The sequence below is a fragment of the Euleptes europaea genome, chromosome 3 (genome assembly GCF_029931775.1).
Source record: "Euleptes europaea isolate rEulEur1 chromosome 3, rEulEur1.hap1, whole genome shotgun sequence".
NCBI classification, from domain to species: domain Eukaryota; kingdom Metazoa; phylum Chordata; class Lepidosauria; order Squamata; family Sphaerodactylidae; genus Euleptes; species Euleptes europaea.
In genome coordinates this window covers 39064499-39090525 of record NC_079314.1, presented here as the reverse complement: position 1 = coordinate 39090525, position 26027 = coordinate 39064499, and the positions used below count along the sequence as shown (strand labels likewise).

Below are 26027 nucleotides of genomic sequence, written 5' to 3'. Positions count from 1 at the left end.
TGTTGGAAGCTACTGGTTCCAGATGAAAGAAGGGGAATTGTTTTGTCTTTCTATGCCATCTCTCTCCTGTTCTTTGGTATTGTCGTTGCTATTTGCACCTGCTTTTACAAATCATTAATCTTCTGAACATAATGAATTGGCTAATCCATCAACTTCATCTTCCTTAAATATGTGTTTCTTTTTCCAGGAGAAAACTGAAAGCAATCCTAAAATCATGACAGCACTGTTCTTTAAATAACCTTCCCCTAACACTGTCTTTCTCTATACATCTGTGTATATTGTATTTAAAGCCTGGTGTGGCAGAGCAGCTAACAACACAGCATCTGTCATCTACAGGATACTTGGTTCCAATTTTGCGCTGTCATTAGGTTGCCTTTCTTAATGTCACCCAGCTAGAATGCCTGGCACTCTAACCACTACACCACATTGGCGCCTGATTGGTTATATAACCTCATTATCCCGTTGTGACAGAAATCCTAAAACTCAAGAGTGGCATCTAGACCATCTGGGATCTTGAACTTCTAGATTCCATTAGAATGAGCTGTTAACTTCCGTTCTAAGCATCCTGGCAGACTTAATCTCTATTGGACAAAGGATGGTCCTGTTTGGACCAGACCATCTGTTTGACATGGAAGGTCAGAGCCATTACCAGGTGTTTGATGGAGGTGGGGCTATATTATATGTGGCTCTGATTGGTAAAAGTAGCCTCTGACATCAGAGATGAGGATTTGCATGGGACTGGAGAAATCCGCTTGTCGTTCTTAGAAAGGAGGTTGGCTTAGGTTCAACTCTGTTTTGCAAAAATATCTGGATATTTGGGATTTTCCCTTGTCTTTAGTTTTCAGTCTTCAGACGAAACTGGGTCCACAGGAAGTTGGGTAGGTGTTAAGGACTCCTTTGACTTATTTTTGTTATTGCTCTAGGACTGCGCTGGAAGACTGTCTTCTCTATGGGTCAGTCTAGATGTTCTCAGAAGGTCCTGAGCAGTGGCAGCTGGTTAACAGGGTCCTTTCTGGGGAACCCTTGGGCTAAGGGAGCTTCCCAGCAAGGAAAGTGCCATTTTCCCCTTCCTGCCATTGCCCCCATCATAGTTCCTACATGATCCCTGATTGGGTGGATCACTTGTGACTGAAGACATAGAAAAAAGACCCCACACACACACACAACACACACACACACATTACACACACCAAAAGCACCAAAGCAGCAACAGATCAAGGAGAGAGTGCAACAAGCAGGCAGCGAGTAGGATGAACATCTGAGAATTCAGGAAGAAAATGTGTCAGCTCTTCCAGAAATGCACCTTCTTATGGTCTTGCAGTGTGTCCATTCCTTCAGAGCTCTTTGGGTAGCAATCCCAGCGGAGTTCCCAGAGGCCTTTGCTTGCCATTGGCTAAGTTCTCCTGATCCCAGGCAGGGCAAGGCAGGGCAGAAGGGGCTGGGAAACAAATGGAGGTACTGGCCAAGAAAGGCAGCAGTTCAAAGGCAGCATGGGATCATGGGAGCCTAGGAAACGGGAGTAGATGAGGAGGTGGGGCTATTTCCCCCTCTTTCAAAGTAACATATTTTGCTTTAGGAACATTACTAGTTTGAACCGATAAGCTGATATTTCTGAGTTGCTCACATGAATGATTCCCTGATTCAGATCATTCTTTCATTCAGTTCTGTAAATAGTCCATCTGTTAATTTCCTTTATATGCAAGCTGCTCTGCCCGGAAAATGGCCTTTGCAGTGGATGAAATGAAGCCTATTTTTACAGTGTCACTAGATCATTGCAAGAAGTGCCACATCACTGTTCTCATCAAATGTCCCACGTGGTGTTTTCTTAGCTCCTGCAAGCTCAGAGGCACCTAAAAGAGCTTTCAGAGAAATTCATCAAATTACCAAAATAGGAAATGTACATAAATCAGTGCATAATCTGAACTAAAATGGCTCAGTTTCAGATATTTCATTTCTTTGCTTCATTTCTAGCTCACCTTTCTTACTGGCAATCAAGGTGGATTACAAAGTATAAAAAACAAGTCAGACAGCACAAGACGTCTAATAAACAATATAGTAGATCCGGGATTACAGAATTAGAGAAGAAACAAAAAACTAAAGGCATGTCTTCTCACCACAATTTGGGCACCACAATTTAAGAAAGATGGAGACAAGCAGGAACGTGTCCATAGGAGGGCAACAAAGATGGTGAGGGGTATGGAGACCAAGTCATATGAGGAATGGTTGAAGGAGCTGGGTATGTTTAGCCTGAAGAGGAGAAGACTGAGGGGATACGATAACCATCTTCAAGTACTTGAAGGGCTGTCATATAGAGAGGATGGTGCCGAGTTGTTTTCTGTTGCCCCAGAAGATTGGACCAGAACCAATGGGTTGAAATTAAATCAAAAGAGTTTCCATCTAGACATTAGGAAGAATTTTCTAACACTTAGAGCAGTTGCTCAGTGGAACAGGCTTCCTTGGGAGGTGGTAAGCTCTCCTTCCATGGAGGTTTTTAAGAAGAGGTTAGATGGCCATCTGTCAGCAATGCCGATTCTGTGACCTTAGGCATATGATGAGAGGGAGGGCATCTTGGCCATCTTCTGGTCACTGGTGGTGTGGGGGGGACGTAGTTGTGAATTTCCTGCATTGTGCAGGGGGTTGGACTAGATGACCCTGGTGGGCCCTTCCAACTCTTTGATTCTGTGATTCATAATACTAAACGCTCATTTCCAGACTTCAGAAACGTAACTTCCTCATTTTTGATATTTTGTCAATAAGCAAAGATATGATGTGTAGTTCTGCATACAGTGTCATTGCTTAATAGTACAAACTGCTTAACCATCTGCTGTTCTCATTTTACTCTTGCAGGAGTTTGGCTTTGTTGCAGCTCCAAGGCCATGTCTCCTCAAAGATTTTAAACTTTTTATTTCTTTCAGCAATTTATTACTTGGCGTTTCTCCCCCATGGGGACTCAAAGTGGCTTATTTATTTAAAATCTTTCTATACCCATTTTTCTCCCAGGCATCCTAGGCAGGTAACAATTTGATAAACAATAAAACACATTAAAAAGAAAACTAAAAACAGCTTACTCCCTCATCAGCAGAGTATTCCCCATTTGCCTAGGTTTAGGCTGCCCCAAAAGCTCCCTGGAACAGCTCTAACTTACAACCTTGCTGGAAAGCCAAAAGGGAAAGAGCCCCCGGGCCCTGAACTCTTCCAAAGTCATTTGTCAGCCACTGAAAAAGCTGAAGCCCGGACCTTGGCAGAACGTTCCGATTGCTAATACTTGATACTTGGTATTACTTATTCCCTGTGTCTACACTTACTTAGCTTGGGTAGAGGGTTACCAGACCAGCTGATTGTCATTATGGGTTATTGGGGGGGAGATTGTATCTTAATCCTGAAGGGAGGTAATTTTTGGACATCCAAAATCTAGAAATCCCCTAAATCTGTATGGTTGGTGATTGCTAAGAGTGTCACCCATCTCTTTCAGGCACAAGCAGAGCTCTCCTCCTACTTTCTCCCACAGCAATGATAGAATTAGTGGGAAAACAAGTGTATTAGTAGGCAAATACGGAGAATTGACAGATGGCAATCCTGCTTAGGTAGGGACAATGAGAAGGGGAACCTAGGGTACAAAATTCTAAAGGCCAGTGAAACCTAGCAATCCACTTGGCCCCCTTGGCTTTCATGCTTTCCTGTCAAAAGAAGGGTTAAAATGATTCTGGATTCCTAGAGAGGCCGTTTCCTACTCTGGCCCTTGTAGCCATATCAGGCCAGCCTAGGGTTGCCAACCTCCAGGTACTAAGAAAAAGATACGTATGCTGAATAACCACACTTCAAGAAATAAACAGCACCAGCTCTAGTATATATATGAACAATAGAAACAATCCCCACTCACGGGCTATATTATAGGTATGCAACTCTGTAATAATTGAAACACCAAAATGAGTAAAATGCAAACAAAAAGAATAACAGTGTGGTTGCTACACCAACTGAATTTCCTAGTAACAAAAAATGGTTAAAGCACCGGGATATAAACCAGATTATCCCCGTCTATAGACCAAGTCAATAGCAAGGTCCAAGCACTGAGTCCAAAGTCCAAAATACTGAGTCCAAAGTCCAAAATCCAAATTCAATAAATCCAGTCCAAGGTCTATTAATTCCACATTGATTGTGATAATTTTTTCAGTCAAAACGCCACCTCCGGATTTGGATACCAGCCCTCAGAGAGACAGAGCCTTATGGTCAGCTGGTCACCGAGGTCTACGGACCCGCTTGAGTTACGAGTGAATCAACTGAAGATGCATCTATTGGTGAAACGTACCCAAAACCGGAGGTGGCGTTTTGACTGAAAAATTTATCACAATCAATGTGGAATTAATAGACCTTGGACTGGATTTATTGAATTTGGATTTTGGACTTTGGACTCAGTGCTTGGACCTTGCTATTGACTTGGTCTATAGACGGGGATAATCTGGTTTATATCCCGGTGCTTTAACCATTTTTTGTTACTAGGAAATTCAGTTGGTGTAGCAACCACACTGTTATTCTTTTTGTTTGCATTTTACTCATTTTGGTGTTTCAATTATTACAGAGTTGCATACCTATAATATAGCCCGTGAGTGGGGACTGTTTGTATTGTTCATATATATACTAGAGCTGGTGCTGTTTATTTCTTGAACCTCCAGGTACTAGCTGGAGATCTCCTGCTATTACAACTGATCTCCAGCCAATAGAGATCAGTTCACCTGGAGAAAATGGCCGCTTTTGGCATTGAAGCCCCTCCCCAAACCCCACCCTCCTCAGGCTCTGCCCTAAAAACCACCCACTGGTGGTGAAGAGGGACCTGGCAACCCTAGGCTAGCCACCACTTTTTTTGTTTGTTTGTTTTTGAGCTGCATACATTCTGCTTCGTATTGGCAGTATGACTATGTGTGGTTTTGAGCTTGCTAGTATGATCTCCATGCAGAACTCAGTGCTGGTATTTACATGGAGCTCAGAGCTACCAGTGCCAGCCTACCCATCTGCCCTGCTGCTTCCCATGTTGGTGATCGCGGTCATGATAGATGGGACAAGAAGTTGTGGACTGGGCATCAGCAAGCTCAATGCTCTCTGTGCAGGCATGCTTGGTCTTGGTTGGCTATGCATACAAGAGGGATGCTCAAAAGGGGGAAATAAGAGCAACCAAATGAGAGTTGGAACATCTTCCCTCCAAAGCAAAGTGAAGAGTTTGGGAATTTTCATCTTTAAAAAGATGACTTAATGATGGAGGAACATGATAGAAGATTATTAAATTATGCTTGGGTGGGGGACAAGCGACTAGGGATAAATTGTATTGCCTCTCCCATACAGTAGAATTCTGCAAAAACCAAGTTGTTGGAGTAGATGGAGCACTGGCATAAGGGAGTTCCTTATGTTCTTCAGAAAAGGTTTCCAGGCATGCTGGAAAATACCCAAGTCTGCAATTCGTAGCAGTCTTAAAATAGAATAAAAGAGATATTTGCAGACTTAATAAGCATAGACTATGCTGGGGCTAAAAAAGAATCTCAAAAGCAAGAAAGTGCCAGAGCAGATTCCTGCCTGAATCTCACAGGTGGAAGGGTTGTTTTATTCACTGAGTAACTCTGCATATGCTCTGATGTACTCTTCATTGTATTACTTTGATGCTCCAAAGCCATAGCACTGAGAAGAGGATAAGGAGTCTGGAGCTTCATCTTGGTGCACTTTAAAGTGTTGCTTTTGTCTTCAAGCCTTCTCAGAACTATTTCAGGAATGGAGGAAGCAGGCTGAAGTCGTTGGCTCTGAAGGGAAGAGGGTGAAAAATGATTACTAGAGAGAAAGACCATCAAGTTGATAATACAGCCTGGTAGAAATGCTGGTGGCTCCACAGATCAAACAAAAAAAGAGAAAACACTTCTCATTTGTCTTAAGTGTCCTCTACCCCATTGCTGAACACATGAACACAAGAAGCTGCCCTATACTGAACCAGACCCTTGGTCCATCAAAGTCAGTATTGTCTACTCAAATTGACAGCGGCTCTCCAGGGTCTCAGGCTGAGGTCTTTCACATCACCTACTCGCCTAGTCCTTTTAACTGGAGATGCCGGGGATTGAACCTAGGACCTTCTGCATTCCAAGCAGGTGCTCTACCACTGAGCCACAGCCCCTCCCTAAATCATTTCCACGGTGTCTTTAGATAACTTGTAGTCTTCCTTAGGACATGGGTGAAGTGGGGTAGCATTTATTCACACCACCTCTCTCCTTTTGCCCTGACAAAAGTACCTACTAAAATACCTTATAGAAGTTATTTGCAGAAGATGTATTTTTAAAAATATTTATCTGAACATGTCCTATGAAAAACATGCCTGTGAAAAAAACGCTGCTAACCATTAATTCAGCCAGATATGTGATTTGTTTTCAGATTATGTTTAGGTTGTATCTCGGTGGTATAAGAGGACCCAGAGAGAGTCTTTACTTGGGTGGCTATTTTTTATTCTTGAGACCCTGAGTGGAGGAGAGGAGAAAGAGTTCTCTAGCCAATTGGTTAGGAATTTGCTGAGGCTGGAGGCAAGCATGTGGTTGAGATGCCACCATCTTTTTGTCTAGGCCCCACTACCAAGTTGCCCTCTTTAAATGTGGCATGGATGTGGGAATGCCCACCTTGGCTGCCAACCATGCCACATTTAAAGATCAGCTGGAGATCAGTTGTAATAGCAGAAGATCTCCAGCTAGTACCTGGAGGTTGACCACCCTAGCAATATGCCTTCAGCAAATCTATGGCATTGAAGTCCCTCCCCTCCCCAAATCCCTCCCTCCTCAGGCTCCACACCAAAAACCTCCTGCCGATGGTGAAGAGGGACCTGGCAACCCTACATATTACTCTCATTCATTGGGTGCCTATTTGTTATTGAGCTCAGTTTAAGGTATTGGCTATGACATTTAAAGACCTTAATGGTCTTGGCAGCTCTTATTTATAGGACCACCTCTCTCTCTCTACCCTCTGCCATGACAACTCTGCTCATGTCAGCAGGGGTTTCTTCAGGTGCCAACCTGTAAATAAGCAAAAGCAGCAACTGCCCATACATGTGGCTCCCGCCTTGTGGAAAAATCTGCCTGAGGAGGTCAGGAAAGCTCCCACCCTCCTGGCCTTCCGCAAAGTATGCAAAACTGAACTATGCAAGAGGGCTTTTCTGTGCAGGTAATAAGGCCACACAGTACAAAATGTTTTCACAAAGTTACCTGGATAAATGATTGGGACTTGTGGTCTTTATTGCTTTTTATAGCGTATTGTAGGACCCTATTATGTGGCACATCTTGCCTTTCCTTGGAGTGTCCAGGCAGTGTTTTCTGTGGCTGACCAACAGATGGGCTCCTAAGGCAAGAGAGTGCACTCAGCTGGCCAGCCAGGGACTCGCTTTGGCTGTTTGGGATTCTATCTTGACTGAAGGTGCTTTCCCTTGGAGCTGATGTTGCGTGTCAGTAAGCCTTCTGCGAACTGACCCACCCTTGTCCCAGTGGGTGAACAAGCATGTTTCACCCAAGGCAGACTTGTTTAATGGGGCTGCAAAGTGTCAAAAGCAGTGACCACAGTTTTCACATTCAATACTTTTGGCAGATGTGCTATCCGGAATAAGGTCTTTTACAACAGGAAAGCGGGCAGAGATTTCTGCAGAGGGAGACGCCGTGCCACAAATTGCAGGCCTTGTCTAGACCTCAGTGGGATGGATGGTCTGAGGCAAATTACCATAATTTCCATTCCATCTCTCATTCGTGCTTTCTCATTTATTGAGCTGCCCTTTTTCTTTACGAGAATGTCAGTTGCTTTAACGTCTTCTTGTGGGCATAACCAACAGAGCTAGCTTTGGTTAATGGGATGTATGTATTTCTTCCTGTAATTTCCAAGTTTGCTGGCTTTGTAGTCCTGGTCAGGAATTTCACTCACCAAAGCTTTGTGTGTGTGTGTGTGTGTGTGTGTGTGTGTGTGTGTGTGTGTGTGTGTTGTCAAAAATTTAGGCTTGCAACTTCCTTGTGAAAGGCTACTTCTCAAGGCCAGGGCCACAGACATTTTAACACATGAAGCAAAACAAAACAAAAGTCAAAATGAAATGTGGTAATCTCCCCGAGATTGTAAAATGGGCATGCCATCATCGCTCCTTACATGGGAAACTGGGTGCCGAAGTTGGAATCATGGAATTACGGTGTGCTGGGGTTTTATTATGTTTTAATTGTTTAGATTGTTTTATGTATTTTAAGAAAGTGCTATTTATGTTTGATTGTGTTGGTAGCCATCCTGAGCCTGGCCAGGGGAGGGGAGGGTATAAATAAATGGTTGTTGTTGTTGTTGTTGTTGTTGTAATAGAGATTTGAAACATAGAAATGGTGCCCTATCTCGAATCTGATCCCAGAGTGATTGCTAGGGTTGCCAACCTCCAGGTGGGGACTGGAGAGCCCCCAGAATTACAAGTGATATCCAGAATACATAGATAGCTTGTTTGTTTGTTTGTTTGTTTGTTTAAAGCATCTGTTCCAATTCTCCTGGAGAAAATGGCTGCTTTGGAAGGTGGACCATATAGCACTATACCCTACTGAGATCCCTCCCCACCCTAAAGCACCCCCTCCCAGGTGCCACCCTCAGGTCTCCAGGTATTTCCGAACCCGGAGTTGGCAACCCTAGTGTTTGCATCCAACAGTTCCATTAAGCCCCTGAAGAGCTCAGTCTATCTTCTTCCCTCCAGGGATGAAAGTAAACTGATACAGTATGGAGTACCAATGCTAAAGTGACCAGTGACTTCGAGTCCCCCAAAAGAGACATCACCAGTAAGAAATGTAAATTAATTTCACTCCTGCTTCCCTCTAGGGTTGCTAACTCTGGTTTGGAAAATCCCTAGCTAATTCGGAGCGGTGTTTGGGGAAGGCACAGTTTGGGATGGGGAGGGAGTTCAGTAGAGGTGTGATGCCATCATACAGTCCACCTTCCAAAGCATCCATTTTCTCCAAGGGAACTGATTTCTGTAGTCTGGAAATAATTAGTAATTCTCAGAGAACTCCAAGCCCCCATCCAGAGGTTGGAATCCCCCACTTCCCCACTCATGCTGGGTGTCAGTTGAGAGGGACAGAATGATGGAATCATCCCTGCTCACACGGCAGATGTTCACACATGCACAAGCACACATTTCTGCTGCAGTGGGAGATAGCTCAATGGGAAAGGCATGGTGTCTGTGTGTGAAAAGAGCTGCGTTTGTTACTAGGATGGAGGGAGAAGTAAGAGACTTCCAAATCTCAGAGGATATGGGAGACAGAAACAGAGGAGACCGACATGGTATTTGAGGAATAACGAAAGGGAGAGGAGGGTGCTTGGGAAAGGCCTTGAGATCTTCTACGTGCCAACAAGGGAAGTTACGGGAAGGGAGGGAACTACCTTGCTAAGTAAAGAGGAGAACCTATTGGAAAAGGAAGAGATAATTCCTTTTCCGTCCTTTGTAACACTTGACCTGTTTTTTGCAGGTGTGTGTGGGCGGGCTTCTGATTGAAAGCGTGTATCTGAATGGGTTTTATATGTTCTCTTCTTTCACAAATGCCTGTAGGATACCTTAAGAATCTTACATCAAACATTGCAAAGTATGCTTTGGAAATTCTTGCAGATTTTTTTTTTTAAATCATGAAGTGAGGCTTGGGTACAGGGGAACCCCAGGCATTTTCTCCATTTTTCAGCTGTGCCAGCGAAACCCATCCATCAGCAGCCACATTCAGAGTGGATTTGCTGAAGCCCCAGTAATGACTGAAACAAGAATCCCAAAGACACAGACGTTTCCTTCCTGGAATGAAACCCAAAGAATGATTTGGTGAATGAAAACATTAAGCCATCATCTGTTCTTGCCTGCAAAGTGACTCAAAGTCATATCGCAGCCTCCTCCCCTCCCCTCTCCTCCCCTCAGCAATGTATTTATGAGTTTAACAGCAGTTCAGTTCACCCCAGTCTTTCAGGTTTGGCCGTCAGTCCTAAGCCCGGCAACTCTCACTGGCTACAAGTCTGCAGAGAAACTCTTTAGGCCTTGAGTGGCTGCCACATGACCCTCCCAGAGGAACATAAAGTTGATTTGATCATCAGTTAAGGGGGTGGGGGGAGAAACCTACCTGATTGTCTGAACAGTGAAGCAATATGGCAGTTTATCAGGACCTGCAGTGAGAGTCAAAATTAGCATCAGAGGATCTGTGCCATCAGCTTCTAAAATCTTTCTACCACACATATGCACACACTCTAACATAAGAACATAAGAAAAGCCCTGCTGGATCAGACCAAGGCCCATCAAGTCCAGCAGTCTGTTCACACAGTGGCCAACCAGGTGCCCCCAAACAAGACCCCAAATAAGACCTCTAGGAAGCCCCCAAACAAGACGACTGCAGCAGCACCATCCTGCCTGTGTTCCACAGCACCCAAGATAATAGGCATACTACTCTGATCCTGGAGAGAATAGGTATGCATCATGATCAGTATCCATTTTAAATAGTAGCCATGAATACCCCTCTCCTCCATGAACATGTCCACTCCCCACTTAAAGCCCTCCAAGTTGGCAGCCATCACCACATTTGGGGGCAGGGAGTTCAACCATTTAACTATGCATTGTGTGAAAAAATACTTCCTTTTATCTGTTTTGAATCTCTCACCCTCCAGCTTCAGCAGATGACCCAGCGTTCTAGTATTATGGGAGAGGGAGAAAAGTTTCTCCCTGTCCACTCTCTCCAAACCATGCATAATTTTATAGACCTCTATCATGTCTCCCCTCAGCCGCCTTCTTTCCAAGCTAAACACCCCTCTTTGAGGAAGGAATCTCAGAAATGCCTTCTTTTTGCCTGGGGCTGCTTAGCTACAGGGCTGGGTGAGCAGCGTCGGGCTCATCTGTCCCCATACTCCAGCAGTTAAAGCCACTGTGTTGTTGGTTATAAGGTTGATACTGTAGGTGGGACCATGAGCTCTCCCAGATTTTCAACTGCTCTCCAGTTTCTCCTGGAGAAAATGTCTGCTTTGGATGGCATCTGTGGCATCACACCTCTGCTGAGCTCCCTCCCCTCCCCAAACCTTGGGAGGACTGAAGAGGAAGCATTTTTATATATATAAGGCACAAGGTCCGTTGCACTTGTATGTGCAAATATAGACAAAGCCAATGCTCTGTGCAGCACTTACTAGCCCCATCCTGAGCAGAGTTACGCACTTCTGCTCCACTGCCTTTGGCAGTAGTTTCTCATTCTGCCAGCAAGGGTGTGGGTGGAAGAAAGTGCTGGACTGCTGTTGAAAGGACCTGTTTTCCTCTGCTTTCCTACTGTTGTTGACTAGGCAACAACAAGGAAAAACAGCCCTGCACTATTTAAAGTTGTGAGAAAGAGTCCAGTAGCACCTTAAAGACGAACAAAATTTCTGGCAGGGCATGAGCTTCATGAGTAAGCTTCAGATAAGTGAGTAAACTTCAGATGAGAAGTGAGCTGTGACTCACAAACACTCATACCCTGCCAGAAATTTTGTTCGTCTTTAAGGTGCTACTGGGCTCTTGCTCTTTTCTACTGCTACAGACAGACTAACATGGCTACCAATCGGGATCTAAGCTGTGAGGGTCATCGCTGCAAGAAGTGAGAAGGGGGAATGAGTGAGAAGCCAGGTAGCTCTGCTGCTACCAGGGTTGTCCCCTGGGGGCAGGGTTGTGGTGTGGCTATGAAGGAAAGAGAAGAGCTTTGGGAGGTGCCTTGCACCCCTGGATCAAGACTTCTGAACAGGATCTTTGAATTCTGTGGTGTCTCATTTGCATCGAGTTATTAAAATCTTTGTATTTTGCCTTTCTCCCAGTGGAGTTAAATTTATAATTAGGTGACACTGTGCTTAAGTGCAAAGCATTCTTTTCCTCATAGGTTCCTGTCCGAGGCTGCCTGTGACTTTTTGCTGAAACTATAAAAGTTATATCCACTTGGCACATCAATGAGAGCTAAGATCAGCAGACTCATGCAACGGATCTGTTGGGGGAGAGCGCTGCTTCCGATTGTAGGGAGGAGGGAGGCATCTAAGGTGTATGCAGTGTATATTCTTTTAAAATAAAAAAATAAATAAAACTTCCCTATAAAGGAAGAAATCTAGCCAAGAACATTCTTGTTTTCTGTGGCAGCCCCCCCCCCCCCCGATTCAGGGTAGCATTTAAACATTCAACCCCCTCCTTTCTGAAGGGAGACCAGAAATGTTCTGTGTGAATCTGCCGGTTGTACGTTTTGGTTGTAATGTATATGGGAAAGCAAGGGTTCGCCCCCAACCACTGCCACCAAGATATTGCCAGCATTTAATGTGTTTGTAGCTGATGAACACGCCCTGAACTGGATGGCCCAGGCTAGCCTGATCTCATCAGATCTCGGAAGCTAAGCAGGGTCAGCCCTGGTTAGTACTTGGATGGGAGACCACCAAGGAATACCAGGGTTGCTGTGCAGAGGAAGGCACTGGCAAACCACCTCTGTTAGTCTCTTGCCATGAAAACCCCAAAAGGGGTGAAGTGCCATAAGTCGCCTGCGACTTGAAGGCACTTCACACACACACACACACACACACACATAGCTGATGAACACACACACAAAGTGGAAAGCTGGTTTCAGGCAGACCTTCTTTAAAAGCCGTCTTGCCCACAACACAGGGATCTGTGGTTATCCAGTCTCCAGATGAACCCCCCACCCCATGCCCATAGGCTATTACCTGGACTGTCCCTAATCTCTTCTTCCCTTTTTTCACCCTGTCCTAACCTTGATTCCTTGAATGTCTAATGCGCCAGACTTATTTTAACAGAGGATCAAGTCAAGACTCCTTGCGGGATGCTTGGCATCTTCCACTGTTCAGTGAAGTGTGCCATTGAAACAAGAATGCCAGCTCTTTTGTGGATTGCCAGTCGAGTGTATTAACAGAGGAAGCCGAGCAGGGTGGGCTGTGCAAAGTACTCCCCTGGACTCAGCCAGGGCTTCCCGTTTTTCCACAGCTTACTTTCATCCAAATTCTCTCCTGCTGTAACTGAAAATATATAGAGGCTATCAGAAGTCTTGAAAGATGTAAATCTCAGCTGGCCTTCCAGATAATTCAAAAGGACATGTGCTGGATATGTGATCAAAGAGCAGACAGAGGATTGCTGAGCCAGGCTGCAACCTAGGAAATGGTGTTGATAGCAAGGTCCTGAAAGGGGAGGGAAGTATGAAGTCACAGACTTGCACCCTGGGGAGGGAACCTGGACAGGAGCCATTGAAACCAGCTGCTTTCTTGAGGACAGGGATTTAACAGCAAGCCTGCTGCATGGTGGCTGCTGTCATTGCACAGACTCCATGACTAACCCCAAAGAATGGCTGACCACATGTGTTTCAGCCCAATCTTCTTTCACAAGAAAAACAACTTTGATGCAAAGTTGCAAGACATGTGTGTTTCCAGAGGAAGAAAGCAGTTTTTGAGTACTGAGGCTGTGATTAAGATGCTAGAAAGATTCCAACTACATGGTCTTCGGAGGTATATTAATTGACCCCCCCCCATGTTGGGCAAACAATTGTTTATAGTCTTTGCTCAGCACTTTAAAACTGTCTAAGATTATTGTTAGAGGTAGGGAGCTCATAATCCCGATTTTGGGGTTAAGGTTGCCAACCTCCAAATGAGTTCTCCCAGAATTACAACTGATCTCCAGAGATGAGTTCCCTTGGAGGAAATGGCTGCTTTGGAGGGGGGACTGTATGGCATCATAACCCACTGAGGGCCCTTCCCTCCTCAAACCTTGCTCTCCCAAGGCTCCATCCCCAAATCTCCAGGAATTTCCCAGCCTTGGAGATGGCAACTTTAGCATCGACTGAGATGGAGATTGAGGCAGAGATCTCTTGTGGGTTGCTGCTCTAGCCAGGTTCAGTTGCTTTGCTATCTGTAAACTTTCCTGGAGAGGTGAGATTTGATGAGTTTACATTACTGAAGGGGGCTGCCTGTGAAGGTTTGGAAACTGCAATAGGTACAAAATTCTGCAAAGAAAATTGACAAGGTTCCAGCTACAGGATCAAACCTTGCCAGTCTTAGAGGTCTTTCACTGCCCATGTTCATTTCTGGGCCCAATTCAAGGTGCTGATTGTTATCTCTAAGGTATGTAATGGCTTTGGGCTCAGGATATGAAAAGGACCCTCTTCTTCCATATACTTCAACCTGTCCATTGGGATGGTCTTCTGAAACTTTTCCCAGACTTACTCCTCGTCAAAGGTGAAGCAAAGGTTTTTGTTGTTGCTGTTGTGGAACCTCAGCTTTGGAATTCCTTCCACTGCATGTTTGTCAAATGCAGATTTGCTGTCTTTCTAGTGCCAGGAAGAAATGTATCTGTTATCTCAGACATTTCAGTGTTTCCCCCCCCCCCCCTGTTTTCAGCTTTATAATTCTATTTACAGCTGTCTTTACAGATCTTGCTGTACTGGACTATGCTGCTTCCAAGTTTCCTTTGGATCTCCTTGTTTGGATGGGTTTTGCCATATTTTACTTGTCCTTCCATGCCATTGTTATTGTTTTGAGGGTTTGACGTTCCTGTTTTTATCTGTTTTAGTTTGTGGTTAGACTTCCCGAGAACTAAGTGGGTTAAGGTGATGGAGTATAAATAAGTAAATGTGCCCATAACATTTACACACAATATTGTTGTTTGTCACAGGAGCATTTATGCTGGCATAAGTGGAAAAGACCGAACTCTAGCAGGGAGATTACACACCAAATGGCAAGAGTGAATGTGGGAAAATGTCATGTCATAAACTTAGAACTACAGGCCTGTGAAATATCATAGTGGGGATTGGGGTTGTGCAAAATAAAATTGGGGGTATATTTGGCAATATCCGTTGCCCTAGGCTGGGCAATAATAGAAGTGTCTCACATAAGTATCTGAGGGCAGGGAGATGTGGGGAAGATTCAGCAACTCTCTCCTACATCTCCCACAATTGACATTAAAATTCGGAAAGTAACCTGCCCCATCTTCATACCTGATGGGGCAGAATGTTAACAGTCTAGGGTGGCTGCTGCCCTTCTGACTAGTTTGGCATGCAGAGTGACATGTTGGCAGGATTGGATGACTTAAGGGCAGCAAGCCTTGAGATCTTTGCTCTGGGATGGCACACAGTCAGAAATAAGCCAGAAGATCCCAGCTCCAGTCTGGTCCACAAGAGCTTCAGTTATTCAAACAGAGTCTCAGGAAGGTGCTACTTTTCCTAAAATGGTTCTAATCAATCCCAGGGGAGTTCGCACTGAATTGCTGATTTTCTCGAGTATCTTTTTATATGCCTGAAACACTTGAACTGTGCAAGACAATTTAACAAGGCCAAATTCTGCTCCTCGTCTGTCAAGTTCTTTTTGAAAAGAGATTTACACACATGTTGTTTGTGAATTATTTATCACATACAGATTGGCTTGAAAAATGACTGAACAGAAGCTGGAAAAGGAAGTTTTGAGCTGATCTGTAGCAAATTGCATTTGAACATTACAATAGAAATGTAGCAAACAGGCGAGGCAATTCAGAAACTCCAGTTGCTACTGAATGTGACAGTTCGGTTACTATCTAGAGCTAGGTGGAAAATGCACATTACACCCATTCTGCATAGGGATGTATGTTCAGATATTTCCAGTCTCTCTCTATATATGGAAAATCTCATAAGTATTTTTCAGATATATTTGGGTATCTAGGTGGCATCTGGGATTTTCTGGGATACTGGTAAATGGGTCCTGAAAGATTCTGGAAATAGCTGGGAGTAACCACTAAGATCAGGGACTAGTGTTTTAAGTCCCCCAGGACTGTTGTTCTTTAATTTTACTGTGTGCCTGTGTCAGTCTCTTGATGCCATGGCTTGGCATCAGTTTGCCAGATTAATTTGGCTTGGATTCATTGCTTTGGAACAGGTTCTGCTGATCTTACAAAATTGTTTCCTTTGCTCAAGTTGGTTTGCATTAAATTCTCTGGTTTGAAATTTGTTGGTCTTGCAACAGCATCCCTTGTTAAATCAGGTCAGCTTAAATTCTCTGGCTTGACATAGGCTTGGATTCTCTAGTTTGACACTGGTTGTTTTAGGATTGCCACAGTTTGATGATTCTGCAGGGATCCTTTTGGGCTTGCTGGTTGTTTGTATTGGAAGGTTTTTGGCCAGTGGTTGCTCTGCTTGCTGTTGTATCTTTGGCTATCTGCCATGCAGAAAGCATGGAATCCTCTCCGCCGCCCCCCCCCCCCCCGGAAACAATGGAGGATGGCTGGGGGCACCTTATTCTGGGGCCCATAGAAATGGATCTCTTCATCCAATTCACTTGAAACTATTGGGTTATTTATTGGACAGGCACCATCAGTTCCCCTGCAATTTTGGTGCCATTTTCTTATAAATACACCCCCAGCACTCCATAACGATTCCCTGTAGAGAATAATGGAGCCAAATAATATTGGAATCCCAGGGGGAAAATCCCAGATCCAAATACCAAACCAGTATTTAGAACCCAAATAACCAGGAATACCGATATTTTCCAGTTACCTGATATCTGGATCTGGAAAATACCATTTTTACCCATTGTGCACATCTGTAATTTAGCAGTCTCTCCATTGGCTGCCCAACAGTTACTGAGTTCAATTCAGGGTACCGGCTACCACATACAAAGCCTTCATGGCCTTGGGCCCTCATACCTGCAGGGCTACCTTTCTCCTGATCTGCTCCACCACAACAGCTTCGTTCATCTGAACAAGGCCCCCTGCAGTTGCCATCCTGCAAATGGGCAAGATGAAAAACTGACCATACACATGCACTCTCTGTTGTGGCCCGCACTATATAGAATGGCTTTCCTTTCCTGAGGCGGCTTTCCTGAGGAGGCCCCCACACTTCTGATGTTCTGCAAACTATGTTCAGGAGGCCATTTTATAGATGGGGTAGGGCTATATTATAACGGAATTGTTCAGGACAATGTTTTGATAAAGGGCACACATCTGTGGATTTTACTACTGCATACAGTATGTACCGGAGAGCCAGCATGGTGTAGTGGTTATGGTGTAGGACCAGGACCTGGGAAAACCAGGTTCAAACCCCCACTCACGCCATGGAAGCTTTCTGGGTGACTTTGGGCAAATCACACATACACACAGCCCTAACCCTGGCTGGTATTTGGATGGGAGACCTCTGAGGAATACTATGGTCGCAACATGGAGGCAAGCAATGGCAAACCACCTCCAAACATCTCTTGCCTTGAAAACTCTACAGGATCACCATAAATTAGCTGTGACTTGATGACTAAAAAAAAATACAGTATGTACTAGTGGTGAGGCATATGTTATCTTTCCCTTACTGCATTGGATTTCTGTAATATCATTTTCTGCTTGTTTAACCTAACAGATTTAATACTTCTGCCTTGTTTTAGATTTCTACATGTTTCAGATTTTTGCAATCCTAGTCCTATTACATTGCATATTAGATTCCATATTAGGAATTTGTAGAAATAAGGTTCCAAGGTATTATATATGAAAGTGCATGAGAGCAGTTGGTCATAGAGCAAACCAGAGGGGATCAAATTCCACCACTCCAAACCAGTACACCATGCTGTTCTTAACCACTACACCATGCTGTTCTTAATGAATTCTTTACCTCTGTGTTCACTGTAACCAGGACACAGCCACTATTTTCAGAATGAAGTCTGAAGAGCTGAGTCAAATTGAGGTAACAAAAGATGAAATCCTAGACCTATGGGGAACATTAAAAACTAATAAGTCTCTGAGTCCTGATGGCATACACCTGAGAGTTCTTGATCTACTAACCCGTATATATAACTTGTCCAAAAAAAAAAAAAAAACACCCCGGCAACTATACCAGAAGGCTGTAGAGTAGAAAATGTTACACTGATTTTAAAAAGGGGTCCAGAGGGGAACCAGGAAATTACATTTAGCCTAACATCTGTCCCAATTTGCAATGTGGGTTAAGTATCTGCATGCCATAGGGAAGAACCTAGTGGGCATACTGTCGGTAAAACAAAAGCTGGGGAATTGAAGAAGGGAATATTCAAATGAGAAAATATCAAATGCATTTGAAGAAATTCTGACGGTGCCCAATAATGTTGCTTGACTCAACTTTTATCAGATGTTAGAAGACATATGCCAAGGAGGAAGCAAAGTGCTGGTGCTGGTGGAATTACTGGAACCAGAAGCCTATGAGTGTGGAACTAAGCAAGTTCCAACATGGACAATTACAATAAAAATCTGTAATTCTGGGCAAGCAGCAGTAGAATGTTGGAACCAAATGCTGGTATGATTAAGTTATTTTAATTGTGTAGGTAAATACTGGGATTTGTCCAGGTGTTTTGGAATTGATTGGTGATATTTTGACCGCCTTAAACTTTGCCAACCAGTACAAAAGCAATTCAGAAGTGGGTGCCAGAAGCAGCCTTATTCAAAGCAAACAAATTAGCTCCAAAAGCCCAAAATATTGTGAATTTTTCAATTAGTGATAATGTGTAAGTGTTCTACTCTAGTCAGTGCTATTCAGGCCTCCTCTGGAATCCAGTGTCTAGTTCCAGGTATACACACATTAAGAAAGATTCAGACAAACTAGAACAGGTTCTGAAAAGGGTAATTAAGATAGCTAGGAATCTGGAAAACTCACTTTATGTGGGAAAGGTTTAAGGAGAGGGGCATATTTGGAGGAGAGAAGACCAAGAGTGATGGTGAAGATTGCTCTCTTGAAATACATGGACAGTTCTCACACAAGAGGCTCTATGCTTCGCCAGAGGGCAACACTAGATATAAATTTTCCTACATTGGAAAAAAACAGATGGATGGGGGCACCCTTTTGGGATCCCATAAAATTGGACCCCCGACCCAATTTTTACCAACCTTGGGGGTTCTTCTAAGGAGAGTCACCAACAGCTATGCTCCAACTTTGGTGCCTTAACAAAAACTGCTCCCCAGAGCCCTGCAAAGATTCCCTATAGACTATAATGGAGCCAGAAATATTCGGGGGGGGGGGACTGAAAAAAATCCAAACCAGTATGGGTATTTGGTTTTTTTTTCTTCCAGAAATATTGAAAAAAATGCAGGTCTAATAGACTTGGATCCAAAAAAATTCCAACCTTTTTTTGGGGAGGGGTGCACACCCCTAAGCGAGAGGCCTCCTCGAAAACCCTGGTGTTGCCCACTGGCACCTGAAAAGCTGATGAGAGCATACCAGCATAGTGCCAGCATGCAATGTCACAATGAAAACCAAAAGTGACACCATGTCAGAGGGGAGGGTACTCTAGGATTTGCAAAACCCCTATGCCAGCATGCCTGTTCTCTCCCCTCCCTGCCCCAAATGCTCCCAGAGAATCCAGGCTGCAGCCTGGCAATCCTTCTTGAGAATTAAGGGCTTCTTTTTGTGGCTGTTCTGATTCTGGCATGCTATGATAATATGGCCCTGACCTGGATAGGCCAGGCTAGCTTGATCTTATCAGATCTTGGAAGCTAAGCAGGGTCATCCCTGGTTACTATTTGGGTGGGAGACCACGAAGGAATATCAAGGTTGCTGCACAGAGGCAGAAAATGGCAAACCACCTTTGAATGTCTCTTTCCTTGAAAACCCTCTGGGGTTGGCATAAGTTGGCTGGGACTTGACAGCAAAATCTATATCTATAAAATATGGAGTTTAAATAAATAAAATACTGTCAACAACCTTACTCTCAAACAATATATAGCAACTTTTTTAAAAAAAATTTCTTTTTAAGAGGCTTCTACATTGTGTGTTTGGTAATATATATGTTTAAACTTGCCAGTCAAATGAAAGTCAGACCAATCAACTAAAATTATTTCATTGGTAGATTTTTTTATGTGGTGTATTTTGAAGGATGTGTGGCCCATTGGGCAATGATCACAGCTTTAGAAAGAAAAGTTCATGATGACAGGAATGAGGGCATGTTGAATCTGATAATAGCAAATTGATTTTCCAGAGAGAGTCCTTGTCAAGCGGCAGCCAGTGAGGTAGTACAGTTTGGGTCACTGTGAGTTACATTATTAGGAAGAGAATGGAGGGAACCAGTCAATGATGGCACGAACAGGTGGCAATTGTTTGCACAACGCATGTTCACAGCATGTCTCCATCCTCAAAGTAAGGTCTTTCCATCAAGCAGGATTAATTCCACTGGCCCTGTGAAGGCATTAGTCTTTACTAACCCTTTTGTGATCAGTGTGTCTTGTAAAACTGCCTTTGTTCTGAAGGCCAGCTTTCCTTGAACTAAAGATGACTTATTAGCATTTCAGCTGTCTCTTGGTGCTTGTGGAAGTTTTGGCTGCCAGGTGTGAAAAACAGCGTTAGCTAAGGCACTGTAACAAATTACTGGGAGAAGGGAGAAGAATTTGTGGGATGGATTAATGCAAGTTTAATAACTGACCCTGTGTTATCATGCCCTTCCAATGGCCCATGGATGTTACAGAAGGTGCTGATTGAATATTCAAAAGGAATAAGCATATTGAAATGATTGTCAGCACACCAAAGTGACTATGAAGTTAGAATGTGAGCAGGGTGATTTGGGAGGGGGCTTTTGGTAGTGGGAAATTTGATCATTAGAACTATAGACAGTGGTGTCTGTGATGGGTGTTTTGACCACATGGTGACTTGCCTACTTGGTGCGAAAATTGTGCACATCATGCACTGTCTAGATAGGCTGATAGCAAGTATAGGGGAGGAGTCAGTGGTCATGGGATAGAAAAATCTATAGTGACTTGGTCAAGATTACACAGTGAGCCTAGATTAAGGCTGAGTGATGAATTTTTCAAACCTAGCCTTAAAGGTCCATGTCTAACACTATCATCAAATGGTTCTCATGAATCACTTTTCAGTTCCAATATAGTATATGCTGTAGGCTGGACATTACTGGGTAGTGTTTTGTTACGACATGCAAAAGAATGTGCTAGCATGATGTTTTGGTCACACATAGAATGTAAAAATTAGATCTCATGGGCCATGCTAGTTCATTAAAAAAAAAATTAAACAGACCAATCGAAAAATCCCCAATTCATTAGGACTGAAAGTCAAAACTAGATTTTGAATTTTATTCACCAAGCTCCAACAAGTAGCATCGAGCCATCTCAGCTCTGTGTCAGCTTTTCACTATCATATGTACATAGAGGTACATAAATTCCTGGTCTGGAGTAACAGGCCTAGGGTTGCCAGGTCCCTCTTTGCCACCAGCAGGAGGTTTTGGGGTGGAGCCTGAGGAGAGCAGGGTTTGGGGAGGGGAGGGACTTCAATGCCATAGAGTCCAATGACCAAAGCGGCCATTTTCTCCAGGGGAACTGATCTCTATTGGCTGGAGATCAGTTGTAATAGCAGGAGATCTCCAGCTAGTACCTGGAGGTTGGCAACCCTAAACAGGCCCCAGAGTGGAATGATGGCCCCTGGAAGTTGCAGTAGTGTTCTAGGACTGGAATGACAGCCCCAGAGTGGAATGTTGGTGGCTGTAATTCCAGGCCCAGAGCACTTCTGATACTTCCAGGGACCATTATTGCACTCTGAAGCCTGTCATTCAAGGCCCAGAACAGTTCTGCTACTCCCAGGGGCTGTCATTCCACTTGGGGGAGGAGTCTGTCATTCCAAGCCCAGAACATTTCTGATACTCCCAGGGGATGTCATTCCACTCTGGGGGCTGTCATTCCTGTCCCAGAGCAGTCTATTTGCGTCTTCATTCAAAATCCACTCCACATTTTCATTGCAACTTTTTTGTGTTGTAATGTATTTCAGTGCAGCCCATGCATTCCCGTCTCCCTTAATCCCATTATATCCATAGGGGCTTCAAGACTCTCCCATTGTTCCCAATGGGCAATCTTGTCCTTTGTTTTAGTATATCCTGCTGAAACTGAGATGTGGAAAACACCAGCAAATACATGTCACATGCTTCCTCCCAAATGCGCAAGAGCAAATGCTGTGTGTAGAAAGCAGAGAGCGGGGAGGCATGAAGGAAGGGGTGGATGACAGCTGGGAAAGAGGTGACCCCTTCCCTGCCTTCAGCACATTCTTCCAGATTCCTTCCCTCATTCGCAAAAGCCGCCACTATCAATGGGCTCACCAACAGCTCTCTTTGGTGGGCTGGAGCCCACCTAAACCTATCCGTGAGGCTGGCCCTGCATACAGGGTAGGGTTGCTAGATGCCCCCAGCTATCAGCAGGGGATGGGGGGGGGGTACGGTTAGATCCAAATTGGGAAACTCCTGGAGATCTGGGGATGGAGCCTAGGGAGGACAGGGACTTCAGCGTGGTACAGTACCATAGAGTCCACCCTCTAAAACATCCATTTTCTCCAGGGCAACTGTAGTCTGGAGATGAGCTGTAATTCTGGGGGAACTCTAGGTCCCACCTGGAGTCCGCTGGCATCCCTAATGCAGGGTCCTTGCGAAGGAGGCTGTTCAGACAACTCTTAACCATTCTTTTCATTATCTCATTAAAGATATATCACTACTCACCACTCTGTTTTCTATTTAGCCAGTTTTTTATACACTCCCATTGGTTGTTTTCTCACAAAGAATGAATTCTTCTTGGGCTATGCCAAAGAGTTGTTAACACTCTTTATTAAGGCCGCATTCATGCTGTCAGAGTAAAAGCTTATTGAGTCTTTTAATCCTGTGCAATCCTTCTGTATTGCTTTCTTTTCATTTTGGCTTTTTTGAACATTTATAACATAACTCTTAGAAATCAAGTTTAAAGCTTGTTTGCTTTTGAACACCCTGGTGGGCATATTGCTACAGGGTCTGTAGTGTTAGCACACATGGTTGGGGAGTTTTAAGCTTCTTTGCTTCCTGTAACTCTAAATGGGTGCAGATGTGGTAAAATGCACCATAACATGTGTGCAGATGCTACAGATGACCATCTATGGTTTCTTGGGCTTTCTATTTTTTTCTCATTGGGGAAGGATTGTAAAAATGATGCCATGGTGTTCCACTTGGTTATTTTTATTCAGGACTGAGGTGGTGGTCACTGTTCATGAAATTAACCAGGATCTTCTTGTCTCTCATTCCACAGAGATGTTTGACTCAAACAATCTAGTCACTTTCAATGGTCTGGCCAATAGCTCCAGTTACCACACATTCCTTTTGGATGAGGAGAGGAGTCGACTCTACGTTGGAGCAAAGGATCACATATTTTCTTTCAACCTAGTCAACATCAAGGAATATCAAAAGGTAATGTCAAAAGTTGTATAACTTTTCAAAGTGACTTTTTATCCTTTAGCTATTGCCTGTTTCTCCCTCATGCTTTCTACCCATGTCTTGACTATTCCACTTCAGTCTGCAGGTTAGGTCAGGGCTGATACCTCCTCAGCTCCCTCCCCGAGTTCTTACAGTATCTAAACTTAGAAAATTGGCATTTGGGGAAGAAGGCTAGGCTAGAACCCTTCTTCTGGATAGCTAATTTTCTATGTGAATGTGTTTTTTAAACAGAGAAACCTTAAGTCCCCTGAGCTCCAGTGTCCAGCCTGAAGTGGCATATCCTAGACACAGGTGGTCCATTCAGCCTACATCTGTGAAGGGTGTGGGCCTTGTCAGGGTTTAATTTGTGCCAGGGTTGGAACATCAGAAGCAATGATAGATAAAAGTGCCCTGAGTCTGTTCCTAGTACACCTCCTGCATTCCTAAATAACTACAGTGACTTCCCTCATATAAGTAATTTGGCTTCTGAATTAGTACAGGTTGAAGCAAATGTAGAAGCTCCTCATTGGGTGGTATATCTGATAAAAAGATTTTTTTTATTTTATTTAAAATATTTATCAATGATTACTTGTTGGCTCAAGGCAGCTCCAAGGAAAGTCAAAAACAATTTCTATAAACTGACGGGAATTTTCACTAGGAAAGTCTAACATCTCTAGTTTTGATGACACCTTAGTGCAAGCCATGTGAAATACTTGCTTGGACCACCTGGGATACTGAAAAAAAAATCCTTTTCTTCCAATGGTCAGGAGGGCAAAATAATGGGGATTTGGATAAAATTGGATACTTCTGGGAAAAAATCCACTAAGAGCCAGTAATGTGCCCCTAAAGGCACATAAGACTTTATGCATGCACTTAAATCTGCTTAGTGTCTCTTGTTTCAATTAAACTGTGCTTATTTATATGTAAGGATTTCAGTTGAAGTGATTTGTGGATTAAACTCAACAAGCTGGGGACTGTGGGGACTGGAATGGTGGAGAAATCGAATTCCCTCTCTCCTAGGTGCCCTTTTCCTTCAGTGTCACTTGGCTGCATTCCCCCTGTTCTGTCTCTGCTTCTGTTCAGCCCTCACGTTCCTCTCCGCCATCACTCCCCCTACTGATCTTTTAATTTTGTTTCCCAACTGCTCACCCTACACCTTCCCCACTTGATTTATCAAAACATTTATTCCCCACCTTTATCTCCCCTGAGCTTTTCCCCTATCATCCATCTACCAATCTCCCTCCCCCCATCCCCTTTTCTGGCTGGCCACCCCACCAATATTCCTTGCCTCATCAACTCTCCCCAGTCTTGCTCCACCCCCAACTAATCTGCTGCTGTTCTCTGGTACCATTTTTAGGCTGCTATAGCAATCCACAATGCCATTCAGATTTTTTTACTCCACTATGCCTGTGCATATTCCATAGCCCTGTTGAGTTGATTTTTTTTTTAAATTTGTGAAGTGGGGACAGGCTTGGAAATTAGACACATAATGCCAACAGTCTTGAAGAAAGCATGGGTGTGAGAATCTCAGGGTCTTCAAGTATTTTTTTTGTCATCAAAGGTGTATATGAATCCCATCAAGATAGGAAATGGGTGTTGACTACCAGCAGTTTGTAGTGGAGAGGCAGTGTGGTGTAGGCAGTGTGGTGTAGTGGTTAAGAGCAGTGGTTTGGAGTGGTGGAGTCTGATCTGGAGAACTGGGTTTGATTCCCTACTCCTACACATCAGCGGTGGAGGCTAATCTGATGAACTGGATTTGTTTCCCCACCCAGGTTTCCCCACTCCTGGATTTGTTTCCCCACTTCTGCTGGGTGATCTTGGGCTAGTCACAGCTCTTAGAGTTCTCTCAGCCCCACCTACCTCACAGAGTGTCTGTTGTGGGGAGGGGAAGGTGATTATAAGCCAGTTTGATTCTTCCTTAAGTAGTAGACAAAGTCAGCATATAAAAACCAACTCTTCTTCTTCTTGTACCCATGCTCTGACAAAGCTTTCCCCAGTGCACTTGTGCCTTACAAGGAGCTTTTGTAGGGGTGGAGGGGGAGGTATTGAGAGCCATTAGGGCAACTACATAAATTCTCCAAGTGTCTTTCTACCACTGGGGCACACCTTCTACCCCTTTCTACCCCTTTGCCTAGCAGAGCTTGCCACTTCAGCTGGTGTGACCAAGTGCTTCTGCAACTGGATTATAGCACAAGTGCTCTTCAAATATAAGCATTGATTTACTTCTGATTAGGGACCAGTGAATTCCCAAACTCTATCCTGACTGGGGTTCATTCTGTGTTTACTCTCAGAGCATTCGTTCAAAAATCTTCCAAGACTTCACAAAATGTTATACCGGGGGGTAGGGACAGAACACTCTTCTCCAGTATTTGCCGAGATCTGGAAATATTCTTAAAGCCCAGGAAAAGTGTACCCATGAGCTGCAACATTGAAAACAAAAACAGTGCACAAAATCCATTCAATTGAGCTCTTTTCTGTGATTAATTTGTTTTTTTAATGGCACACAAAGAACTAATTTTGTCTGCTAAATCCATCCCAGGAATATTTCATCATCATCCCTAGTTTTAATCCTGCTCAGGGTTTAGAACTCATACCAGAAGAATCCTTGATTGTTATTTCCTACTAGGAAACATTAATTGACTTATTAAGGACTGATTCTCATGTTATTACTCCCACATGGGATGCCACTGAAAGCAGCTGTGTTTAGTGCTGGTGCGACATAGAGACCATAATATTTGCTTACCATCTTGCCATAGACTGATAATGTGAAGGGTAGGCTCCTTCTACATGGGAGCTTTCATGTGTAAACTGGCCCTATAGCAACTGCCATCGGTTAGGAGGGGCCGTGGCTTAGTGGTAGAGCATCT

At 43.9% G+C, this 26027-nt stretch overlaps 1 protein-coding gene across 2 annotated transcripts in view; it reads left to right on the top strand.

Annotated features, from left to right (window-relative positions):
- SEMA3A (semaphorin 3A) overlaps positions 1-26027 on the top strand; it is a 181502-nt gene that overhangs the window by 30275 nt on the left and 125200 nt on the right. For both annotated transcript variants that reach the window (XM_056845996.1, XM_056845997.1), the window contains exon 2: positions 22997-23154. In XM_056845996.1, the coding sequence (XP_056701974.1) occupies positions 22997-23154 (158 nt within the window). The remainder of the gene's footprint in view (positions 1-22996; positions 23155-26027) is intronic.